The following is a 22,729-nucleotide window of genomic DNA, read 5'->3' as shown; positions in this document are numbered from 1 at the left end:
CCCAGAAGCTGGGCTGGGTGCTGGACAAGGTTCTAGCATTCCAGAAGCTAGCAGAAACAATGAGAAAGCACTTATTTCACATAGAAAAATTAATTTCACAGGTTCACAGGGTATTCCACCATGAACCAGTAGCCTGGTCCGTTAATCACCAGGTACTATACACTCTACAAAACTGGCAACAACATTTCGTTCATCTGATTTGGGATATTAAGCTAAGAAAATCTGAATAAATTAGCACGAACAAGCAAAAAAACAGGCCCTGATATTGTACCAAGAAGATTCTCTACGTTTCCTGACCAAGCAATTTTGTACTACATGCTGTAGCTGGTTGATTCAGGACTTGACAAATAATAATCCACCTGTTTTAGCAATGCTTCCTCTGATAAATGCAAAGCCTGTCACCGCCTCCAATATGTCAACATGCAGCCAACATGCTCGGTGCAAAGCACCGGATCCCCAGCTCCACCACATAAGCTAACATACGCCTGTGCCGATCAACACCACACCTGAGCGCCATCTACCCACCCAGAGAGAGCATGGCCAGTTGTGCTCTCTCAGACTCCGGTCACTGATGGCAAAGCGGCATGGCTCAGGATTCAAACTCACAACACTCAGGTCATAGTGGTGGCGCATTGGACCGCCGAGCCACTGTGGGCTCTTTGCAGATGTGAACTACGGCACACAGATGGACGCTACGGGGCTTCTCAGCTTTGCACACCAGGGGCTTTGAACAGGGCTCCCATGTGCAGTTCTTAAAACCTTCGTGATGTTTATGGCACGTCTTATTCTGTGAGCTTATTGGCTGGTTGCAAAGACCCCGAGTACTGCCTGTAGAACTGGATTTCTCCTATTATCTGGTTACTCAAGCGCATATAAATACATCAATCAACCCCACCACGTGGGAGACTGGGGTTCGATTCCCAGTCTGGGTGCTGCGCTACACCAATAAGAGTCCTTGGGCAAGACTCCTAACACTACACTGTCCCGCCTCTGTAATACGAGTAACATTGTAAGTAGCTCTGGATAAGAGCTTCTGCTAAATGCCATAAATGTAAATGTAAGGGCCTTGCTCAAGGTGCAGCTTGCCGAGCCTTGGTATTAAACCCACAACCCTGTCATCAATAGCCCAGAGCTCTTACCGCTGAGCCCCTACAGATAAAGCACATATTCTGATGGCAACTTTTTTAAAGTATTTGGACACAGGGATGTACGGAAATTCAGGAACACCCATCAGGAGATTGTGAGTTTGAGCCTCAGCTCTGCCACATGCATTCATATCTGGGAGCCCAAGAGTAAGCACTGCTTGGTGGTGGACAATATGCTCTCATATAGTTTCAAACATACAGTGAGAACTTTGAGAGTTTTTGGAGTCCTGAAGGTGAGGTAACTCAAAGCCAGCTGTGTGACAAGATGACTCACAATTTGAAGTCGTGCCGACATCAAACGACACTCCACTGGGATCTGAACAGGGGTCAAACAAGAGGACTAGGATGTCACTCGTTGAACTATTACTCATCTGCCCTATTTGCATGTACGTATGCATCTCAGCACAGTGTCAATAACGTCATTTCTAATAAGGTGACGTTCTCTTCACCTCCCTCTCAGTTAGATTTGGAGTTTGGGGTCAATTGGAGGCAGAGCGAGGCAGAGCGATGACGATAACTGTCTACCTGCTTGGATCAGCATGCTATTTTTCTATTTTAACTTCATCAGTCTGCAGGACTTGCTTCCAAAGTACATCAGGGCTTGATTAGATGTTCCTACATCTGATGCTGAATTATGTGGTGGGGACAAAGGAATTTGTTTCTTCTGATGACTCTATCTTCTTCAGCTTTGATGTGTCTACTGTTTACCTGCTTGCATCAACGTCAGGAGATTGTGGGTTCAAGTTCCTCAGCTGTGCTACATCCATAACCTTCAATGATGGCCAGATGTGTGCAGGTATTGCTGCACGGTAGAACAGTGCATCACCACTCTAGACTCTGCTAAATCGTCAAGAAGGTCTTTTGCAGGCAAACAGGGGTCTTTGATGTGTCTACTGTTTACCTGCTTGCATCAACGTCAGAAGCTTGTGGGTTCAAGTTCCTCAGCTGTGCTACATGCATCCATAACCTTCAGAGGCGGCCATATTTGTGGAGTTATTGCTGCACAGTAGAACAGTGCACCAACTTTCTAGAATTTGCTAAATCTCAAAAAGGTCTTTTGTAGTAAAACAAGGGGGCTTTGATGTGTCTACTGTCTACCTGTTTGCATCAATGTCAGGAGATGGTGGGTTCAAGTTCCTCAGCTGTGCTACATCCATAACCTTTAATGATGGCCAAATGTGTGGAGGTATTGCTGCACAGTAGAACAGTGCACCAACTTTCCAGAATCTGTAAAATTGTCAAGAAGGTATTTCGCCGTCAGACAGGGGGCTTTGATGACTCTACCGTCACCCATGTTTGTATCAATGTCAAGAGATGGTGGGTTCAAGTTCCTCAGCTGTGCTACATGCATCAATAACCTTTAATGAACATCATATTTGTGCAGGTATTGCTGCACAGTAGAACAGTTCTAGAGTCTGCTAAATCATCAAGAAGGTATTTTGCAGGCAAACAGGGGGCTTTGATGTGTCTACTGTTTACCTGCTTGCATCAATGTCAGGAGATTGTGGGTTCAAATTCCTTAGCTGTGCTACATCCAATCATAATGGAAATAACTTTCCATATAGGGTCATATTTGTGCAGGTATTGCTGCATAGTAGAACAGTGCACCTAGACAAGTTCCTCAACTGTGCTACATGCATCTATAACCTTCAGAGACGGCCATATTTGTGCAGGTATTGCTGCACAGTAGAACAGTGCACCAACTTTCTAGAATCTGTTAAATCGTCAAGAAGGTATTTTGCCTTCAAACAGGGGACTTTGATGTGTCTACTGTTTACCAGCTTGCATCAATGTCAGGAGATTGTGGGTTCAAGTTCCTCAGCTGTGCTACATCCATAACCTTCAATGGTGGCCAGATGTGTGCAGGTGTTGCTGCACAGTAGAACAGTGCATCACCACTGTAGACTCTGCAAAATCTTCATGAAGATCTTTTGCCGCCAAACAGAGGGCTTTGATGAGTCTACCGTCTATCTGCTCACATCAACGTCAGAAGCTTGTGGGTTCAAGTTCCTCAGCTGTGCCACATCTATCCGTAACTTGGAGCCCAGGAGCAAGCGATGCTTGTAATTATTTTATTGCAGCAATATTTAACATTCAGTATTTTTCATTTTTAAAAATGTAGACCTTTAAAAAGGTTTGAGCTGGATGAACTTTGCTGTCTTCGAGGTGAGTTAACTCAGAACCTGCCTTGCTGACATCAACCGATACTACCGGATCGGAACAGGGGGCAAAAAAAGAGGACCAGGATGTCACTCTTTGAACTTTTACTCATTTGCCTAATTTGCATGTACGTATGCATCCTGGCAGAGTGCTAAAGACGTCACTCCTAATGAGGGACGGTCTCTTCGTCTCCCTCTCGGCTAGATGGAGAGCTTTGGGTCGATTGGAGACAGATTAGGAATGGCAAATACGTCCGAATGTGAATCCCCACGACGTCTACTAGTCTTTGCTCTTTTTTTCGTGGAGCCTTGTACTTTGGCCCATATTCGTCTGTCATACGAGTTAATTGGCCACTGGTCTCCTGTCATTATGTTCTGTTCGGCTAAAATACCAAACCCAGTGACCTCCTCTGACGCCGAATTGAAGTGGACTGGGCATTACATCACTGCCTGTGTGGCATTTGGTTCTAAGACTAGCAAGCGCAATGAATTCTGCCGGCAATTGGAAATAGGCTTTCTGGTCATTACGCCGTCGTCTGCGATGTACTTGAAACCGATAGACGTACCCTTAACACAAATGTGCCCGAGTGTGGCATGTGTGTATGTATTTGAAAGAGAGAGAGAAAAAGAGAGAGAGAGAGTAAGAGTATGTGTGTGCGAGATCCCTGTCTTGGCGCCCTGCCTGCTCTCCAATCTGCTGATGGCTCTGCTCGTGACGCCGGCAGAAGCAGTAGCCATTTTTAGCGATGAGGTCATCCTTAATTAAGCAAACAAAGGCGGGCAGCCGAGCCACTCCAATTCGTTATCTGCACTCATCCTCAAGGACGGCCTTTTATCTCCTTCTAATTGAATCTCGCTCCAGAGCCGGCCTTATCGGCAAGCATCGCCACTCCAGGATCCACTCCAAAGCAGCGCTGGGATTGTTACATAAACAAAAGGAGCACCCCCCCCCCCCCCCCCCTTATTCACGCACCCTCGGGGGGTGTGGGCGACCCCTAATGTGGGATGGACGTAGGTAGGAAGGGGGGCGGCAGTGGGTCAGGGGGGTTGGTGGACAGCGATGGATCTCCGATAAGCCAGAAGATGAAGATGAAATGGAGACGAGAATAAAAAGATCAAATGCCTCTCGCGCTCTCGCCGCTCTCGCTGTCACACAGCAGGACTGTGCAATGACATCATCGGCATGTGTTGGAGGGGGGTGAGCTGGAGTGAGCGCATTCTCTCTCTCTCTCTCTCTCTCTCTCTCTCTCTCTCACTCTCTCCCTCAGTCTGGATGTCTCTCTGCCCCTGTGCAGGCTTTCCCTCTCTCCCCACTTCTTCCTCTCTCTCTCTCTCTCTCTCTCTCTTTTCTTTCTCACTATTTCTCTCTCCTCACTTTTCCCTTTCATTAATTGTATCTCTCTCGCCCTCTCTCACACTTTTGCTTACTCTCTCTGTCTTTCTCTCTCTCTCTCCCCCCACTTTTTCCCTTTTAAATGTCTCTCTCCCATTTCTTTCCTTCTCTCTCTCTCTCTCTCTCTCTCTCTCTCGCTCTCTCTCTCTCTCTCTCTCTCTCTCTCGTTTGCCATCTCTCTCTTTTTTCTTTCCCTTTCACTTATTCTCTCTCTTCTCATTCTCTCTCTCTCTCTCTCTCTCTCTCTCTCTCTGTCTTTCTCTCTCTCTCTCCCCCCACTTTTTCCCTTTTAAATGTCTCTCTCCCATTTCTTTCCTTCTCTCTCTCTCTCTCTCTCTCTCTCTCCCCCCCACTTCTTTCCAATGTCTCTCTCACGTTTCTTTCTCTCTCTCTCTCTCTCTCTCTCTCTCTCTCTTTCTCTCTCTCTCTCCTCCTCCTCCTCCTCCTCCTCCTCTCCCCCTCACTCCGTTCTCCTTAGCTAACCCTGCCTTCCATCATGTGTCTTGTGGAGAAACAGCAGGCCGGCTATGACACCCTTTCTCATCCTTAATTAGCGGACGTGGGAGAGGAGCGCCGCCGTCTCCAGACAGTCCGTCTGACCTATAGAGGGGATAATAGCCCGTCCAGCTCCAGACACGGCCGACCGCGGCAGACCTTATAAATCCCTGCTACAACTGGAGGCAGCAGCAGTAGCGTCGGCCACGTGAGGCTGCTGGGCCGTTTAGGGCGCTACGAGCTGCTATGCATTATGCATCCTTCATAAACGCTGCGTTTGGGTTTCACCTGCTACGTAGCTCAGCGACATACAAGTTTTATGTGCTCGACCCCGAAGATTCAAACTGTTGAATCCGTGGGGGAATGCATGATTCAGTGCCTGTGAGATGGCAGGAGAACTGGGAATATGAATGGACAAGTTCTCCCTTACCTTAAATGTGGCCGACCGGCCAACTGTGGGGAGGTGTTCAGAGACATGTAATAGACTTGAGTCATTCTATGAAACAGGTGCGTTTTGCGTCCACAAACAGTTTGGTAGGAAAAGAATTACCAAATTGTTTCCAATATGTATATAATATGTTTAAAATATATGAAAAAATACTATTTCTTAAAGATCACAATTATATATTTTTTTAATTTTCGTTACTACAAGTTCATCTCCATATATTCATATTGACCAGCATAACATTTGTCTAAAATACCTAAAATATAATCAAATAAGTGATACTTTTAATTACATTTAATTACATTTAATTTAAATACATTTTCAGGATTATATGTGTCCCTGTTTACACAATATATATGTATCGATGTACTTAAAATAACCCATTTATTCATTTATAAACCTTAGTTTTGAAAATTTCATGTATCCCTCAGTTTGACTAACCACCCCGTCACACTAACTTTTGTCTATAAACAAAAGGCAACTTCAGACTTTCCTAAACATTGTATAATTGCTGCTCGTTCATGTACGACAGGCCTACGTCAAGATCAAACAAAATACCTAGAAAAGTCTTTTAATTACTTGCAGTAGGTCAAGAAATTGACCACATTAAGACCTGTGACCATTTTAGAAAGAAATTTACCACCCCGTCACATTTTACATTTTATAGTGAACATGGCTCCCATTTCTGAATGAAAAGCATGACTTGAATGGCAAGGGACTGAATAGGATTTTTTTTTTTTTTTTGGAAAAGGGGCATTTGTGTCTGCTCTTGATGAATATTATACAAATTGCAGTATGAATATAGCATCATATGGTTCCCATAGAATAATTCACCAATTACATGTGATTTCTTTAACTTATATGAGGCAATATTAGCCTCATACCCCAAAACAACAACACTTGAGTGGTTGACGATATCTGAGATGGACAAGTCTGACCTCCTGGACCTAACCATCAAACCTTCCTGTCCTCACTTTTGTAACACAGCATCTCACATTTTAGTCACTAATTAAAAGTAATAAAGTAATAAATGAACAATGACTTTAGGGTTCGAGGGGTTGGACTGTATCCAGCACATTTGAACCTAGCACTAAGCAATAACCAGGTCCAGGCTCCCGGTTAGTGATATCCAAGCAGAAGCACTAAAGCAAGCCCACTTTCTCTAGCCCTACAGCAGCTCAGCTCAGCGAGCCGTGCCTCTGCATGCGGATGCCATCTAGAGGCTTTTCTAGCAGGTGACTGGGATACAGAACTGAATCACGAGTCTCCTCTGCAAGACCGGACGAGGCTGCATGCTCTGTAGGATGCAAATAGAAGCAACAGAATTTTGGGATGGGTGAGATGAATGGTATCTGGTCAAGTGAGGCCAGCTTAAATATAGGGACTATATCTAATGCTTCTCGTTATGAGAGTGCCATAAGAATTTATCCAGGTTAATCCACTTATTTCTAGACATTTTCCATTTTTTATTCCAAATAAAGGCCTTTTTTTAGCTTTTAAGTCAGGCCGACCTAAACTGACGCAGTAACTGATTCCAGAGAGTTTCTTGAGTTAACTCTACTAACTTAGTCAAAAGTTCTCCCAACTCACATTGTTTTACTTCTGCATCTCAGTTTGGTCAACAGAACATATTGAGTTCAGCCTCAAAATCATCAGTAAATGAGCTCCAGCTGAACCTGATTAAATACTGTGTAAGATAAAGTTTCGTCTGTGGCTCCGCCCCCTCAGTTTGTTTACTATTTAGTCCCATCTGAAAGTTTGAACGCCCAAAATCACACGACTTCCCCAGACTAGGAGGCTTTAGACAATTGAGCGCTGAGCCCTTGCTGGGATTCAAACTTATGGGAATGTCCTCATACTTAATGAGCAGCAGTTAGACCGTAGGGCCGGTCTAGAGCTGTGAAATTACACCACATACAAACACAGTTCTAAGTAAATTTACCTTCCCTTCTTTCTCAGGCACAGAAATGTAAACAGCTTCACAGCTCTAGAGGGAGCGACTGTCTAACTGCCTGCTTGTCAAGAGACTTAGGACTTCACAGTCCTTCACGGTCGGGATGGCCTCCCTTCATGTGATAGGGGGAGTTCTAACCTGCAGATGGGAATGAACAGTAAACAGACTGAGGGGGCGGAGCCACAGACTAAACATCTTATGCAGTATTTAATCAGTTGTAGCTGAAACTAGTTTACTGATGTTTTTGAGGCTAGACTCAGCGTGTACTGCTGAATAAACTGAGATGCAGAAGTGGGACTACTGACTAAACTATAGGCCGAAAGTGGTATTACAAGCGTCTATTACCAGAGAATACCCGAACCAGTTTGTTCAGAAGTCCCTGTAGTTACTTAGTAATACTCAGTAATTTAGTGTGTAATAAGCCTTTCTGCAAGGGGGTCAACTGAACGAATGCTTGGTATTCCTAAAAACACCTAAAACGTGACCAACTAAGTGTTATTTTTATTGATTTTATTAAATTTATTTATCAGTATTATGTGTGTCCCTGATTACAAAAGATATATGTACTGATGTACTTAAAATAACCTATTTATTTATTTATTTATAAACCTTATTTTTGGAAAATTCATGTAAATTCAGTTTGACTTACCACCCCGTTACACTAACGTTTGTCTATAAACAAAAGGCAAGTTCGGACATTCCTAAACATTGTATATTTGCTGCTCTTATGTAAGACAGGCCTCCGTCAAGCTCAACCACAATGCCTAGAACATTTTTTTATTACCAGCATAAGCGAAGTGGGACTACTGACTAAACCAAGTTGGGTTAACCCCTTAAACAGCCTATAGGCTGAATGTGGTATTACAAGCGTCTATTACTAGAGAATAGTCCCACCAGCTTGTTGAGAAGTCCCTGCAGTTACTGAGTAATACATCTTAAGTGTGTAATAAGCCTCTCTGTGGTAAGGAGCCAACTCATCGAATGCTGCAAATACTGAAAAGTATTACTCAGGATTACATAAGATGAAATAACGTGTCTGTTAGTCTATCATGAGTTTCTTAGTATTCCTAAAAATACCTAAAATTATACCAAATATGTGCTATTTTTATAAATTTTATTTTATTTAATTATCAGTATTGTGTGTGTCCCTGTTTACAAAATATATATGTATTGATGTACTTAAAATAACCTATTTATTTATTCATTTATGCACCTTATTTTTGGACAATTTGTCTAAATTCAGTTTGACTTACCACCCCGTCACACTAACTTTTGTCTATAAACAAAACGCAAGTTCAGACATTCCTATCAGGAGTTTCTTAGTATTCCTCAATGCCTGGTCATTTGCTCCTAGCAGAGCAGGAGTGGTCTGGTGGAGACAGAGCCTCTCCGGTTCATTTAAGGTGAAGTTATCACCTTAAAAGCCTAGAAACCCTTGCAGGACGAGTGTAAATATGGAGTATAGATTGTAAATACATTATGAGGAGCAGTTTATGACTAACCTTTGGGTTGGGGGACCAGCATCATTGCTGGGAATCGATCTTTATGCACGAAATTGTTCACCAAATAGCACATTGTAAAGTTGTTTATAGACGGATGAACTAGAACATTCTCCGTGCCCAGCATTGGTCAGAACAAAGCTAAACATTTTATTTAGTTTAATTAGTAAATGCAAAACATATTTGTGGGCACTGACTCAATTGCCTTAGGTGAGCTCTGTGGTTGGTTGTGAAATTTCCGAAATATCATGATGCGTGTGGGGTAAGAGAGAAAAAGAGAGAGAGCGGGAGAGCGAGAGAGTGAGTAAGCGAGAGAGGGAGAGAGAGAGGGAGGGAGGAGACTGAGGTTTGCCAGCATAGGAGATTACGTTCACTTTTAAAACCATGCATGATTCTTTGGCCAAACACAAAGATTAGACTCTCAGCAGAAGTTCTGGGCCGCCGCTCGCAGCCTTGTGACCTCCGCTGGCCTGTTTCCCTCAGAAGTGTACTGCAGATCAGGGGTGCGAGCCAAGGGGACGAAACCTGAGCTCAGTGTTTACTTTGCAATTATCCATTCAGCTCTTTGAGAAGCTCGACAAGTCTCCCTCACTTCTCTGAAGCAGAAACGGTAGCTTTCAATGCTATTTTTCTCACAAACATGATGCAGGACTTACTGGAGGCCTAGAGGAGTCGTTTTCGAGCCTCACGCAGGTCCGTGTAACTGTGATCGGCGGGGTAAGGGGGTGTGGCTGGAGGTAGCACATGTGGAGTCATAAAGAAGTGGGTGGTCTATCAAATAGGACAGTGATACAAGATGACTCACATTGAGAAGATTTTTTAAAGCAGCATTAATTGGATTGCTCCTGTGCTCCCCCTACAGTTGGGGAGGGTTTGTGGACAGCTATGCACCAGGGTAACTGTACACAACCGGTTCATAACACGGTTTGGACCCCACAAATTCAAACCTCTCTGAGGACGTCAGTATAACCTGTTGTGTTTTAAATTGTAGCACGTTTGATGTGTTTACACACACACACACACACACACACCCTACGACTGTCCAGTAATGCAAATACAAAAGAAATTCATGGGCAAAACTTCACATATCACATTCTACTGTGGTTACATTCTGGGCTAGGATTCGTTTTATGTAGTAGATTAAGTTTAGGTTAGAATTAGGTTAGAATAGGTTTAGATTGAGGTGTAGGTTAGGCTACGTTGAGGTTGAGGTGAAGGTTAGGTTAAGTTTAGGTTAGGTTAAGTTTAGTTTGAGGTTTAGGTTGAGGTGTAGGTTAGGTTAAGTTTAGGTTTAGATTAAGGTGTAAGTTAGGTTAAGTTGAGGCTGAGGTGAAGGTTAGGTTAAGTTTAGGTTAGGTTAAGTTTAATTTGAGGTTTAGATTAAGGTGTAGGTTAGGTTAAGTTAAGGTTGAGGTGAAGGTTAGGTTAAGTTGAGGTTAAGTGTAGGTTGAGGTTTAGATTAAGTTGTAGGTTAGGTTAAGTTGAGGCTGAGGTGAAGGTTAGGTTAAGTTTAGGTTGAGGTGAAGGTTAGAATAAGATTTAGTTTGAGGTGTAGGTTAGGCTGAGGTTTAGATTGAGGTGTAGGTTGGGTTATGTTTAGTTTTAGGTTTAGGTTGAGGTTTAGGTTAGGTTAAGTTTAGATTGAGGTTTAGGTTAGGTTAAGTTTAGATTGAGGTGTAGTTTAGGTTGAGTTTTAGATTGAGGTGTAGTTTAGGTGGAGTTTTAGATTGAGGTGTAGGTTGGGTTATGTTTAGTTTTAGGTTTAGGTTGAGGTGTAGGTTAGGTTAAGTTTAGATTGAGGTGAAAGTTAGGTTGAGTTTAAGTTGAGGTGTTGGTTAGGTTAAGTTTAGGTTGAGGTGTAGGTTAGGTTAAGTGTAGGTTAGGTTAAGCTTAGGTTGAGGTTTAGATTGAGGTGAAGGTTAGGTTAAGTGTAGGTTAGGTTAAGTTTAGGTTGAGGTGTAGGTTAGGTAAAGTGTAGGTTAGGTTAAGTTTAGGTTGAGGTTTAGGTTAGGTTAAGTTTAGGTTGAGGTGTGGGTTAGGTTAAGTTTAGGTTGAGGTGTAGGTTAGGTAAAGTGTAGGTTAGGTTAAGTTTAGGTTGAGGTTCAGGTTAGGTTAAGTTTAGGTTGAGGTGTGGGTTAGGTTAAGTTTAGGTTGAGGTGTAGGTTAGGTAAAGTGTAGGTTAGGTTAGGTTAAGTTTAGGTTGAGGTGTGGGTTAGGTTAAGTTTAGGTTGAGGTGTGGGTTAGGTTAAGTTTAGGTTGAGGTGTAGGTTAGGTAAAGTGTAGGTTAGGTTAAGTTTAGGTTGAGGTTTAGGTTAGGTTATGTTTAGTTTTAGGTTTAGGTTTAGGTTAGGTTAAGTTTATGTTAAGGTTTACATTGAGGTGTAGGTTGGGTTACATTTAGGTTGAGGTTTAGGTTGAGGTAAAGATTAGGTTCAGGTTTAGATTGAGGTAAAGGTTAGGTTAAGTTTAGGTTGAGGTGAAGGTTAGGTTCAGGTTTAGGTTGAGGTGAAGGTTAGGTTAAGTTTAGGTTGAGGTTTAGGTTGAGGTGAAGGTTAGGTTACTCGTGTCTGGGAGCGAAGTCGAACGACTTGTGTTGGGAGGAACAGAATAAAGAAATGAGAGACAGGTTCTGCTATGTTTGGACTCCAGCTGATCAGTTGGGTTTAGATATGTTAGCCCCATCACAGACCGTGTTCCAGCTTATTGAGGCTCAAATCTCACAGGTTTAGAGGATAAAGCCTCATATCTGAGAGCACAGAGTCAAGAGAATGGTCTTAGCAGTGTTTTCCACTGTTTTCAGGCTCATTTAGTCGACTGGCTCATCCAGGTTTGCTTGCTCTGTCTTTCATTTAAACTCTGTGTCGCTAAACTTCAATAACAACTATGGTGGGCTTTTTTCCCACCTGTTATTATTATTATTATTATTATTATTATTATTATTATTATTTTTAGAGCGTGACATCACCAATCAGTGAGCATCCACAGCGCCCCCATCCTGTGGCTCTCTTAAATGCACATGTCCAAATGAGCTTAATTTGAAATACCGCTTTAGTTTTAAGACTTAAAGCCCAAGCCTAGTTACAACTTGCTTATTGATGACTTATTTGAGATGTTTGGCCTAATTACTGACCAGTAATAAACACATTTACCCATTCATAGACCCTTTATAGGGGTAGTGGTATTATAAAGAGGTACCACAGTGTGTTATAAAGCACATGGGTAGGTCTACACTCTACAACAAATAATGGTGGTTCAATAGAGAAGCATGTTTAATATGTAAAGAGTATAAAGAACCTATAAATTGGTAAAGTACCTTTACATCAAGGCTCATCAGACCTCTAAAAGGCTCTCCGCACTCACACACCCCTATTACAAACATGCTAGTAGGCCCAAACTAAAGAGGCAAGCTTCAGGAACCAATCAGGTCTTGATTGACCGGCTGAATTTGAGGTAAAGGTACATTTCAGCACATTTGATTCGACAGAAGCAAAATTCAAACAATTCACTGCTTCCAAACAACTCATAAAGCTGTCATTTCGTCTTCATCAGCTGATAAAGCTACAAGATCTGACCACCACCTCATCAACCAAACAGCACACATTTCGCTTACTGCTGTCTCCTACAGATTTGACTCCATAAATCTGACGATGGTCAGATCAGAGCGGTCTCTGTGGAGACTGAAGCAGGTCCAAGGAAAACAACGAGACACAGCTTGTAGAACTTATCGGTCTGGACCGACCTGGGCCGCGATTCCGGAGCGGAGAGGAGCATGACTGATGGCATGCCAATGAAACTCCTGGCTTTTAAATGGCAGGATTTATGAACTGGTGACTAGGCCACTGCCCAACCACATCAAAGACACATCACGGTTCCGCTGCCACCCTGACCTGCCCTGAGATATTTGTGAGCGGGATGGGAATAGTCTGATTCAAGCTCCATTCCCCAGCTGTACACCACAGTCTTGTCCATTCCGTGTCCATCTTTTCCATCCTTGGCCAGCCTTTATGGTATTTGAGGACGTACGCTCTTAAAATAAAGACACCAAAAGGAGAACCATGAGGAACCGATCAAAGGTTTATTAAAAAAAAGTTTCAGTTTCATTCAGAGGTAAACTCTATGGACAAAAGTATTGGGACAATTGCTTATTCATTGTTTCTTCTGAAATCTGAAATTTAATTGCGATAAGAGCTTTAGTGAGGTCAGGATGTTGAATGATCACCACCCCACCTCATCCCAAAAGTATTAGATGGAGCACCATCCATCATTCCAGAGAACACAGTTCTCCCACTGCTCCACAGCTCAATGCTGGGGGTCTTTATACCCCTCTATAGCCCACGCCTGGCGTTAGGCAGCAGCATGGTGCCAATAGGTTCATGTTTACTATCTGCTCCAGAGAGTCCTATTCTATTGGTAGTACTTCTCTACAGGAACTAGACAATCTATGTATGCATGTGTGCATTTGCACATATGCGTCAGCAATGGATGCAACTAGAAGCATTCATTAGAAATGAAATAAACGCATTCATTAGAAAGGGTGTCCACAAGTATTTGGACATATAATTTATCAAGAGTTGTTCGTAGAGCTGAAGTTTGGTGGCATTTTTCAGAAGTTTTAAGTGCTTTCATGAAGCACGGATGATTTTCCCCTACAAAACATTTTTGCAGCCTCAAAAAATAACATCTGCTGAGCTCCAAACGCTACGTCAGCTACCCTGAATGTCCGTAACGCAAAATCCGCAGAGTTCAATACCGCCAGCACGGCGCAATCCTGCCACAAAACTGCAGATAAACTGCGGGGGATATAAAACGGACTCCATTTTGAAGTGCACAAAATCTTGGCCGCCACAGCAAAGCTGATGTGAGGGCCAGCAGTCATGACTGCTCTGCTTTTGATTGTCTGCTGCTTTGAGGGAGTCCCTCCAAGTCCCCTCAGTAGTTATGAGCCACAAAACGGCCTGGGTTGAACTCCTGCTCTTCACATTTCTGTTGTCCTTTGACAGAAAGGGATCTGACATTAACATTAACATGTCCTCTGCAGAAATTAGGACACCACTGTGTCTTTTTGAACATATTTAAATATTTGGACATTTGGTTTTTATGGATCTTTAATAATGAAATTTATAGAAATGTAATTTTCTCATGAGGAAAAAGTTCAGAACATCAGCTACAGATGATCATCGATGGTTCGAGAGGATCCTGGAGGAGTCTGTCTTATATAAACCTTCTCTCGATTGATGGTTGAAGTGAGTGAGGGGTGAAGAAGATCACCTTCATGGCCAGATCCAGAGAGCTCTCTGAGGCCTTTAGAAAGAAGGTTGGAGATGCAGAGGACTCAGAAATCAGCCATTCCACTGTCCACTAAATCATTTCCAATGGAACATCTGACCAACAAGGCCAGATCAGACCGTCCTGGCAAGTTCTGCCCAAGATCAGACCACAAGATGGGTAAAGAAGTCTCCAACAGTCCTAAAATCTCATCACGGGACCTACAGGTAGCTCCTACCACAGTTGACATCAAAGTACAGCGTCGATCATTAGACTACAAAAAATAGGGGTGGAGAGAGCACAACCCGCACAACCGCTCATAAAGCGATGGTGGCTGATACACAGGCGTCTATAAGCTGGTGTGGTGGAGCTGGGGACCGGCATGTCGGTGACTCTGAGCATGCCGCTGCCTGGTGATGTGGCCCTGGCAGTTGGAAAAGAGGCGGTGGATGGCTTTGTATGTATCGGAGGAGACAGGTGTTAAGTCCTTACCCTCATTGTTAGGGGACGCTACGATTTGGTGGGTTAATTGGCAGGACCAAATTGGTGGGGGGGGGGTCTTTCCTATGTGTTCTCTGGCTAAATTTACTATTATAATTTTGTTGTTTTTTTTGGACAGCAAGAGACCAAGTTGGCCTTTTAAAAAGACCAGATATTCCAGCCACTGTCAGACCCAGCGTCTATCACTGGCCAGGCAATATGTCTCCCACTGCAAGAGACTGGAGAGAATTCCTTCCCTTAAATCTCCTCCCTGCCCAACTCCAACTTCATATCATCAGTGTTCATCCCAAATCCAGAGAACAATGGACGTATTTATTCTCACAGATCTCCTAAAATGAGGTCATTCATCCTCGCAGTTTATCATTTATGACAGATGAAGCACAAAACGTTTCCAAATTAGAATCTGTGACAGGACCTGTCAAGATCATCGGTCTCCTGATTACGGACATCATCCGGCGATCACAGCTCCCAAGTCTTCCAAGATGAAAAAGCATTGATTTGTGGTCGCTGTCAGTGCTTGAGGACGACAAACGCAGTAACAATAAAAGCAGCATGGAAATAAATGGACATGCTTGATCCTGATCGAGCCTTGATTCAATAGGAGATCTACAAATGCTGGAATGGAAACCTGTGCTTATCTTGGCATCGTGTTACAGTTACATTACATCACAGTCTTGATTTATTACACCCCCAATTTTACTCCCCAAAATGTACCAAAGGTGTGAAAAGTGTTCACACTCATTCCTCAGGTTGAAGTGAGTCTATGTTGCACCATGATCCTGGAGGAACGTTGTTTCGTTTCACTGTGTTACTCTGTATGTAGTTGAAATGACAATAAAACCCACTTGACTTGACTTGACTTGTTGCCCTCTCGAGAAAGCTCTAGTCAAAGCTGGTGAAGCAGGGTGGTAAATAATAATCATTAAATACTCTATACATGCACTGTATGACACCTTATGTAATGGACATGTTATGGTTAAGCTTCAGATCACATCTTTGGGTTGAGGTTAAAGGAATAGTTCGACCGGTCATGCTAATCTTGCTAAGAACTGAAAAATGAAAGTAAACAGTCATGATTAGCATTTCCTCAGATGATTGTTCATGCTAATTGGTGACTACTAGCATCCATTCGTCACTAGCAACATTAGCATGAATGGTTTTCATTTTAGGTCGATTTCTTTTAGGTCAGGGTCGCAGAAGAGGTGGCCTTGTGCATCCGCAGTGAGCTTCAAAACAAAGGGGTTCCAGATTTACAGCTAGCGTAGCGGCAAGCCAACTTCCTCTTCTTTTTTTTTTTTTCTTTGGCGAAAGTAGAGAGGACCCTTCATTTCTGGACTGGACATGATTGAAAGGGGCTCATGGGTAAGGAGAACGCGTGAGTCACTCGCCATCTGCCCCTTTCCTGACTGACACACCCCTGCCAGGAGGTGTCTTCATGCCCTGGCTACATTCATCAGCCCTCCTCTGGCGTAGACAAATTGTCCTGGACGATTTGTTCAGATGACTAAACCCGTCCACCTTTTCCCCTTTCTGACCTGCTTTATGAAGCTGTCCTTTATCCTCTGCCGGTGGCTCAGCAATGGCTAGCAGAGCGGGTAAGATAAGTCGGGCTTCTTAAGGTTAGGAATGGAGGAATTTTATTGTTTGACAAACAATGTTCTTGTATCTCTTCAAATAAATCAACAAATTAAAGAGGAAAATGATAATTGCTGAATGTTGAAACTTTCCTTTGATGTCTCAAGAAACGCTTGGAGATCAACTTATTAATAGCTCATTCATGATTCCTCTGCTTATATCCTTCCGTCTTGTTGCTGGTCAACATCTACCTTTAGCTACTCCAGGCAGAACCATTTTTGCTGGACTTCCTAGCGGACCGACCTAGAAAATGCAGTTTGGCTGACCTTGTTGAAACACCTAGAGGCCTCTTGTCTGCCTGTCATATTTAGCGACAAAGCTAACAAGTATGGCGGCTCGGCTCGACCCGACATCCCTCAAAATCCACGGAAGATGAGCGTCCAGGCTTTTTTCTGTCCTGCACTGAAGTGGTGGAACGAACTTCCCCTGGGTGTCCAACGCTCGCTGTCTTCAAACCCAGACCGAAGACCCTCCTCTTCTGAGAGTACTTGAGTAGTATCTAGGCTTAAAAGGCATCTTCAGATCCTAGTCTTTACAAACTAGATAAGTATATTTTCTGAGTAAACAGTGAAGTGTTTTTGGAAGTCGCACTGGAGAATAACATCTGTATGTAAAAGTAAGTATCTGAGCTGCAGAAAGGAGCTGTAATCTTAGGTAAGCTGAGGTTGGGTCTCTATAGTAAATAGAAAAAGGTGCGAAGACATACTGCGGCATTAATGGGTGTGCCAAAGTCCGAAGCGATAGCATGTCAACTTAAACATCACTACTGCAGCATTAGCAGAGCGCCGGCCAAGTGCCAAGCAATGCTAGCACATTGGTGTTAGCATTGCTACCATGGTGTTAGCATTGCTACAGTGCTGGTCGTCAAACAGCAGTGCTATCAGGTCGTTAGCAGCGCTACCGCTCCAGCCGCTGGCCCCACTCACCATCGCTACAGGGCGATCTGCAGGTCTCGCCCGGCAACACTATCACGCCGTTAGCCACAAGCCATGCTCATGAGTTCCTGGCCCCTTTACATTTAAAAAATAGTAAGTATGTGGTCTACATCTTAAGGCTAAAGGTAGTTATGAATGCATTCATTAGAATTGGTGCCCACAAATATTTGGACACATATTTGGACACTTTCATTCAACACTATGTCCCTGCATGGTCAAGCAGGAGATGTCCAGGCCATATCTGGCTTCAGAAAGGCCCCACTGCTGGCTGAATTGTTCCGGACAATTTATTCAGATGACTAAACCTGGCCGAGTCCAACTTTTCCTTTCTTTAACCTCTTTTATTAAACGCCTATCACCCAGAGTCTGACTCACGATCTATGACTTAAGGTGGCGAGGGTGGCAAGGAGGTCAGAGCCAATTAAGAGCCTTAAATCTTTCCCCCTTCCTTCCCCTCGTCCCTCTGGCTCCTGTAACCTTTTCTCTGAAACGACAGAGCTTAAGTGGGCTTGGCGGAATCACCAGAGCCATCAGTCACTGGACGCGTGTTTCCGACCAGCCTGGAGGGCTTTACAAAAGAAGACGTCATATAGAACAGTCATTTCCCAGAATTGGGAAATTGGATTTCTAAATTCGTCACGGTCATAAGATTAGGACGTCCACATCTGAATGATCGCAACCTTTTTACCTTTCACCACCAAGCCGGTCGGCAGTAATGAGAGTTAGTAGTTCCAGTAAGCCTACCTGTGTAGATTTCGGCCTCGGACGGGTCCTCGATGCGCTTGTGCTGGATGATGTAATCTGCCACTTTGTAGCCAATCAGAGGCTCCACGTCCACCCACTCCAGACCAACCACCGTGCTGGATGGCTCAAAGTGAGGAACCAACCTCAGGCTGCAGAGAAACAAGTTTGGGGTGTCTTTATTTATTCTATAAAACATGCAAAACTATTAACGTACACTGTATTAACGTTACTTTTCCCTAAAAGCAAAGTCTGAAGATCTGAAGGGCATCCCCTGGTCTCAGCAATCAAACGATTACCATGTAGGGAAGTCAAACTAATCCCTGCCGTGTACGGTAGACCAATGGCTTCTAGGCGCAATTATTAGACATGATCCACAGCTGCTGCAGACGAACTACCCTAGTTCATCTTTAATTAAATACTGTGTAAGATGTTTAGTCTGTGGCTCCACCCCCTCAACCTGTTCACTCACATCTACAGGTTAGAACTTCCCCCCGTCTATCACATGGAGGAGTCCTTCCTATTCTCAGACCCCTGACCATGGAGGGCTGTGGTGTTGATGGGATTTGACCTTATGATCTCCTGAGTCTCTTGACAAGCAGGCAGTTAGTCACTCCACTCTAGAGCTGTGAAGCTGTGTTCATTTCCGTGACCAATTTTCCTCCCCAGTTTTAGGTTTTAGCCAGTAATCCAACCCACTCATTAGCACTTGCTGCATTACCTGAAATCCTACCAACACTGGAAGGATGTGAGGACTCATGAGACATGCCTACTCCGACACATGCACAAAATGCCACTGCCTCAGATGCAAAGTCACAGGGCAACCAACACGCTTGGAGAAAGCGTGGGTACCCGGCTCTGATGCATCGGCTAGCAAACGCCCGTGCTGACCAGAATCATACTGAGATTATGTGAGAGAGAGAGAGATAGAGAGAAAGCACCATCTATCCACCCGGTGACAGCAAGACCAATTGTACTCTGTCAGGCTCTGGCTGCTGATATCAAGCATGAAGCAGAACTGTGTTTGTATGTAGTGTAATTTCACAGCTCTAGGGTGGCCCTATGGTCTAACTGCTGCTTCTAATCAAGTGCGAGGAGATTCCTATAAGTTCAAATCCCAGCAAGGGCTCAAAGCTTTCCCATCTGGGGACGTCATGTGATAATGGGTGTTATAACCTGCAGACAGATTGATGGGGCGGAGCCACAGATTAAACATCTTAACCTTTTGATTAGACGAAGTTGAGTTAACTCACTCAAACCTGGACGTCTGAAACCTGCTAGTCTCACGAAGGGTAATATCTGCTCGAGAACAGGAACGTTCTGTCCGTCTTCGTTCTGAAAGTCACTCATCTCCAGTCTTCATGACTCATGGCTTCATGACTCAAGGAGCTTCGGAGCGGAACGTTCCCGAACCTTCCCGGGGAAGGAATGGAACCGATAGACAGCAATTAAAGAGTGGCTGGGCGGAGGGGGGTGACTTACACTGGCTGCCTCAGGGGGCTGCAGTTGGGCAGGCCGTCTTTGCCGAAGGCGCTCAGGTCACAGCGGCACCAGTTGTCGATGACATCGCCTTTGCCGGCGCACCAATATGAGCTCATGGCGGCGCTCTTGAAGGCCTGCGAAAAGAAGGGAGGGAACGGAGCAGGTGAAAGAAATGCAATTATCTCCATCTCTTTGGCGGGAACGCGGTGAGTCATGTCCTGAGACGGTAGACTCCACTCTCCTCTCTCTCTCTCTCTCTCTCTCTCTCTCTCTCTCTCACTCTCTCGCTCTCTCACCTCCGTTCGAAAAGTGGTGCGGCTCTGCGAAGCCGGCCCGAGCGAGGGCATCTCTGGGCACTTCGCACAGACACTCACTGCCCTGTCTGCTTTTAATTGGAAACTGTGACATGAAAGGTCAGACTGTGGGACTGTAGGGGCTGTGAGAGGATATGCTGCTGCTGCTGGTGGTGGTGGTGTGTGTGTGTGTGTGTGTGTGTGTGTGTGTGTGTGTGTGGAGGAACATGCACCGTAGCATAGCAGACAAAGCTACAAGAAACACTGGCCTTAGGTGAACTAATTAAAGCTACTTGTGGGTTTCCAGCCTTGGTCCAGGATTACTCTGGCTCTGAATTTGTCTGCTGCAGTATACCGGTCCAATTAGTCCAAAAGTTTGTGGACACCCCAACAGTCTAATGAATACTTTCGACTACTTTACGTTGCACCCATTGCTGACAGAGATGTGTAAATGCACACACATCTTGTCTAGTCCCTGTGAAAAAAGTACTGCCAATAGAATAGGACTCCCTGGAGCAGTTAAACAACTTATCGGCACCATGCTGCCTAATGCCAGGCGTGGCGTAGAGGGGTATAAAGCCTCCGAGTACTGAGCTGTGGATGGTGCTCCATCCAGTACTTGGAGTTGGAGATGAAGTGGGAGTGGTAACGCTCTTGTCCCTGAATGCAATCAAACCCTCACAACAATGCTCCTCTAAAATCTAGCAGAAAGCCATCTTCCTCCAACGAAATCAGCATAACCTCTTTTAATACCCTTGATGAATTCTGAAATTCTAAAAGAGCAGATGTCCCAATATTTTTGTCCATGTAGTGTTCGAGCAGTCCTATATTATAGGCAGTATTTCTCTACAACAACCAGACATCTGCATTTGCACATCTGTCTCAGCAATGGCTGCAACTGAATGCATTCATTAGAAGGGGTGTCCGCAAACATTAGTCAGCTTCAGCCTCCTGCTCACCGCAGTCAAGAACCCCCCATACCCCCCCCCCCCCCATCAATGGGGTTTTCCCCCAGTCATCCGACAACCACCCCTTATTTACATCCAGGCAAATGCGTGTGAATGGCCTTGATGAATGAGAGGTTATTACAGTGGAGGAGGCCGGAGGGAGGCAGGGGAAGGGAAGGGGTGGGCTCTGTGATCCATCCATCGCAGTGTAATGACTTTCATGAGAGACGTCTGGCAGCCGGCTTGAGTGAAGGAGCAGGACAGGGGAAAGAAAGGGCGAGGGAGAAGGGCGATGGGGCACGAGGCAGAGTAGAGAAGGTGAAAGAACGTGGACTTAAAGACGACAAAACGACGACAACACCGACAACAACACCGACACCCGCGCGGCTTAACGTTCAAGACCACGCCGTGTGGCGCAACACAAACCGAGGCATGGTGGAACAGAGCAGCCTCCATGCCTCCGTAAATGAGAAACAGACAATCCGAAAACACAACAGGAAGAGCCGGGCCGGCGGCGTGCATGCCCATTCATAGGCAAAGCGAGCGAGAGGAGGAAAAGTGACTCTGTAATGGTCATAACCGCAGTCTTGCCTTTGCATCTACCACCATCAGATTCCTAGAAAAAAATCCCACTCCGAGACACGCTTGACTGCTCAACTGCACATGTGAAAAATACACAAAGCGATTATTGCCGTGTTTACGTTTGGCAAGTAATGCAAGCCAGTTTGGACTGAGTAAACAGGCGGCGTAATTGTCTGTGTATATGTATATATGCGTGTGTGTAAGTGTGTGTGCGTGTGTGTGTAAGAGTGTGAGTGTTTCTGCCGGTTTTGCTGCAGGGGAGACTGGGCAACCTTGCACACGCTCTTCCCTGGAAGGAAGTATGTTGATCTTCCATTAGACAGACTTGCGCAAAGATGCCAGTGGAAGATAGCGTTCAAAGGTTAGCTTAGGTGCTCATTAAAAAACCCAGCGTCCAGAGTCTGGAGAGCTGGATCTTCTAGTCTGAGGAGACTTCTTCCACTTTTAGGAGCACCAGCTGCTTTAACAGTGTAGGGCACAGTGGTTTCGCCCCGGATGACCAGCTATTCGACCACCTCGACCGTCAAAGACCAGCTAAATCCATCCGGTGAGAAATCCACTGTAAGAATTACAGTGTGTACCCAAAGGTGTCTGGCTTCCAGGGCCCAGATGATGTAATCAACTCGATCGTAGACAAAGGGAACTGGTCTAGACCAGTTCTAGTATGTTGACGGCAGTAACATCATATCTAATGGTCATTTTCCAAACTAACATGTTGGAACATCATCCAGTTAGGAGTATAAACCTTGTGTCGAGGCCCACCATCACCAGCTACCACTGCGCTGGTTAGCTTTAGTGTTAGCATTAGCTTTTTGGGTTATCTGAACCTTAGTGAACAATAATGCACCTAATTGTATTTAAAACACCCTGAGGTGTTGATCCTGGAACCCATGGCCAAAACTGTCTGGCTGCCAGTTGGGCTAACCATACAGGCCCCACATGTTAGGCATGTTAGCTGGAAGCTGGTCTAGTAGTTGTAGAGAAGTACTGCCAATAGAATAGGACTCTCTGGAACAGATAAACATGAACATACTGGCACAGTGCCGAATGCCAGGCATGGGCTAGAGGGGTATAAAGCCCCCCAGTAGCATTGAGCTGTGGAGCAGTGGAAGGACATTAAGATGAGAATGAGGTTGGGAGTTGATGATCCAACATCCTGACCAGACAAAGGCTCTTGTCCCTGAATGCAATCAAATCTTCACAGCAGTGCTCCTTCAAAATGTAGTGGAAAGCCTTCTTCGCTGGACAGCAGAGACAG

At 44.6% G+C, this 22,729-nt stretch overlaps 1 protein-coding gene across 3 annotated transcripts in view; it reads right to left on the bottom strand.

Annotated features, from left to right (window-relative positions):
• LOC140573633 (astrotactin-2-like) overlaps positions 1 to 22,729 on the bottom strand; it is a 789,110-nt gene that overhangs the window by 70,118 nt on the left and 696,263 nt on the right. For all 3 annotated transcript variants that reach the window (XM_072693130.1, XM_072693216.1, XM_072693294.1), the window contains 2 exons: positions 19,650 to 19,783; positions 18,171 to 18,319 (listed from right to left, as the gene is read on the bottom strand). In XM_072693130.1, coding sequence (XP_072549231.1) covers positions 18,171 to 18,319; positions 19,650 to 19,783 — 283 coding nt within the window. The remainder of the gene's footprint in view (positions 1 to 18,170; positions 18,320 to 19,649; positions 19,784 to 22,729) is intronic.

This window comes from Salminus brasiliensis, chromosome 1 (genome assembly GCF_030463535.1).
Source record: "Salminus brasiliensis chromosome 1, fSalBra1.hap2, whole genome shotgun sequence".
In the NCBI taxonomy this organism is placed as follows: Eukaryota; Metazoa; Chordata; class Actinopteri; order Characiformes; family Bryconidae; genus Salminus; species Salminus brasiliensis.
This window is presented reverse-complemented; position numbering and strand designations above follow the sequence as displayed.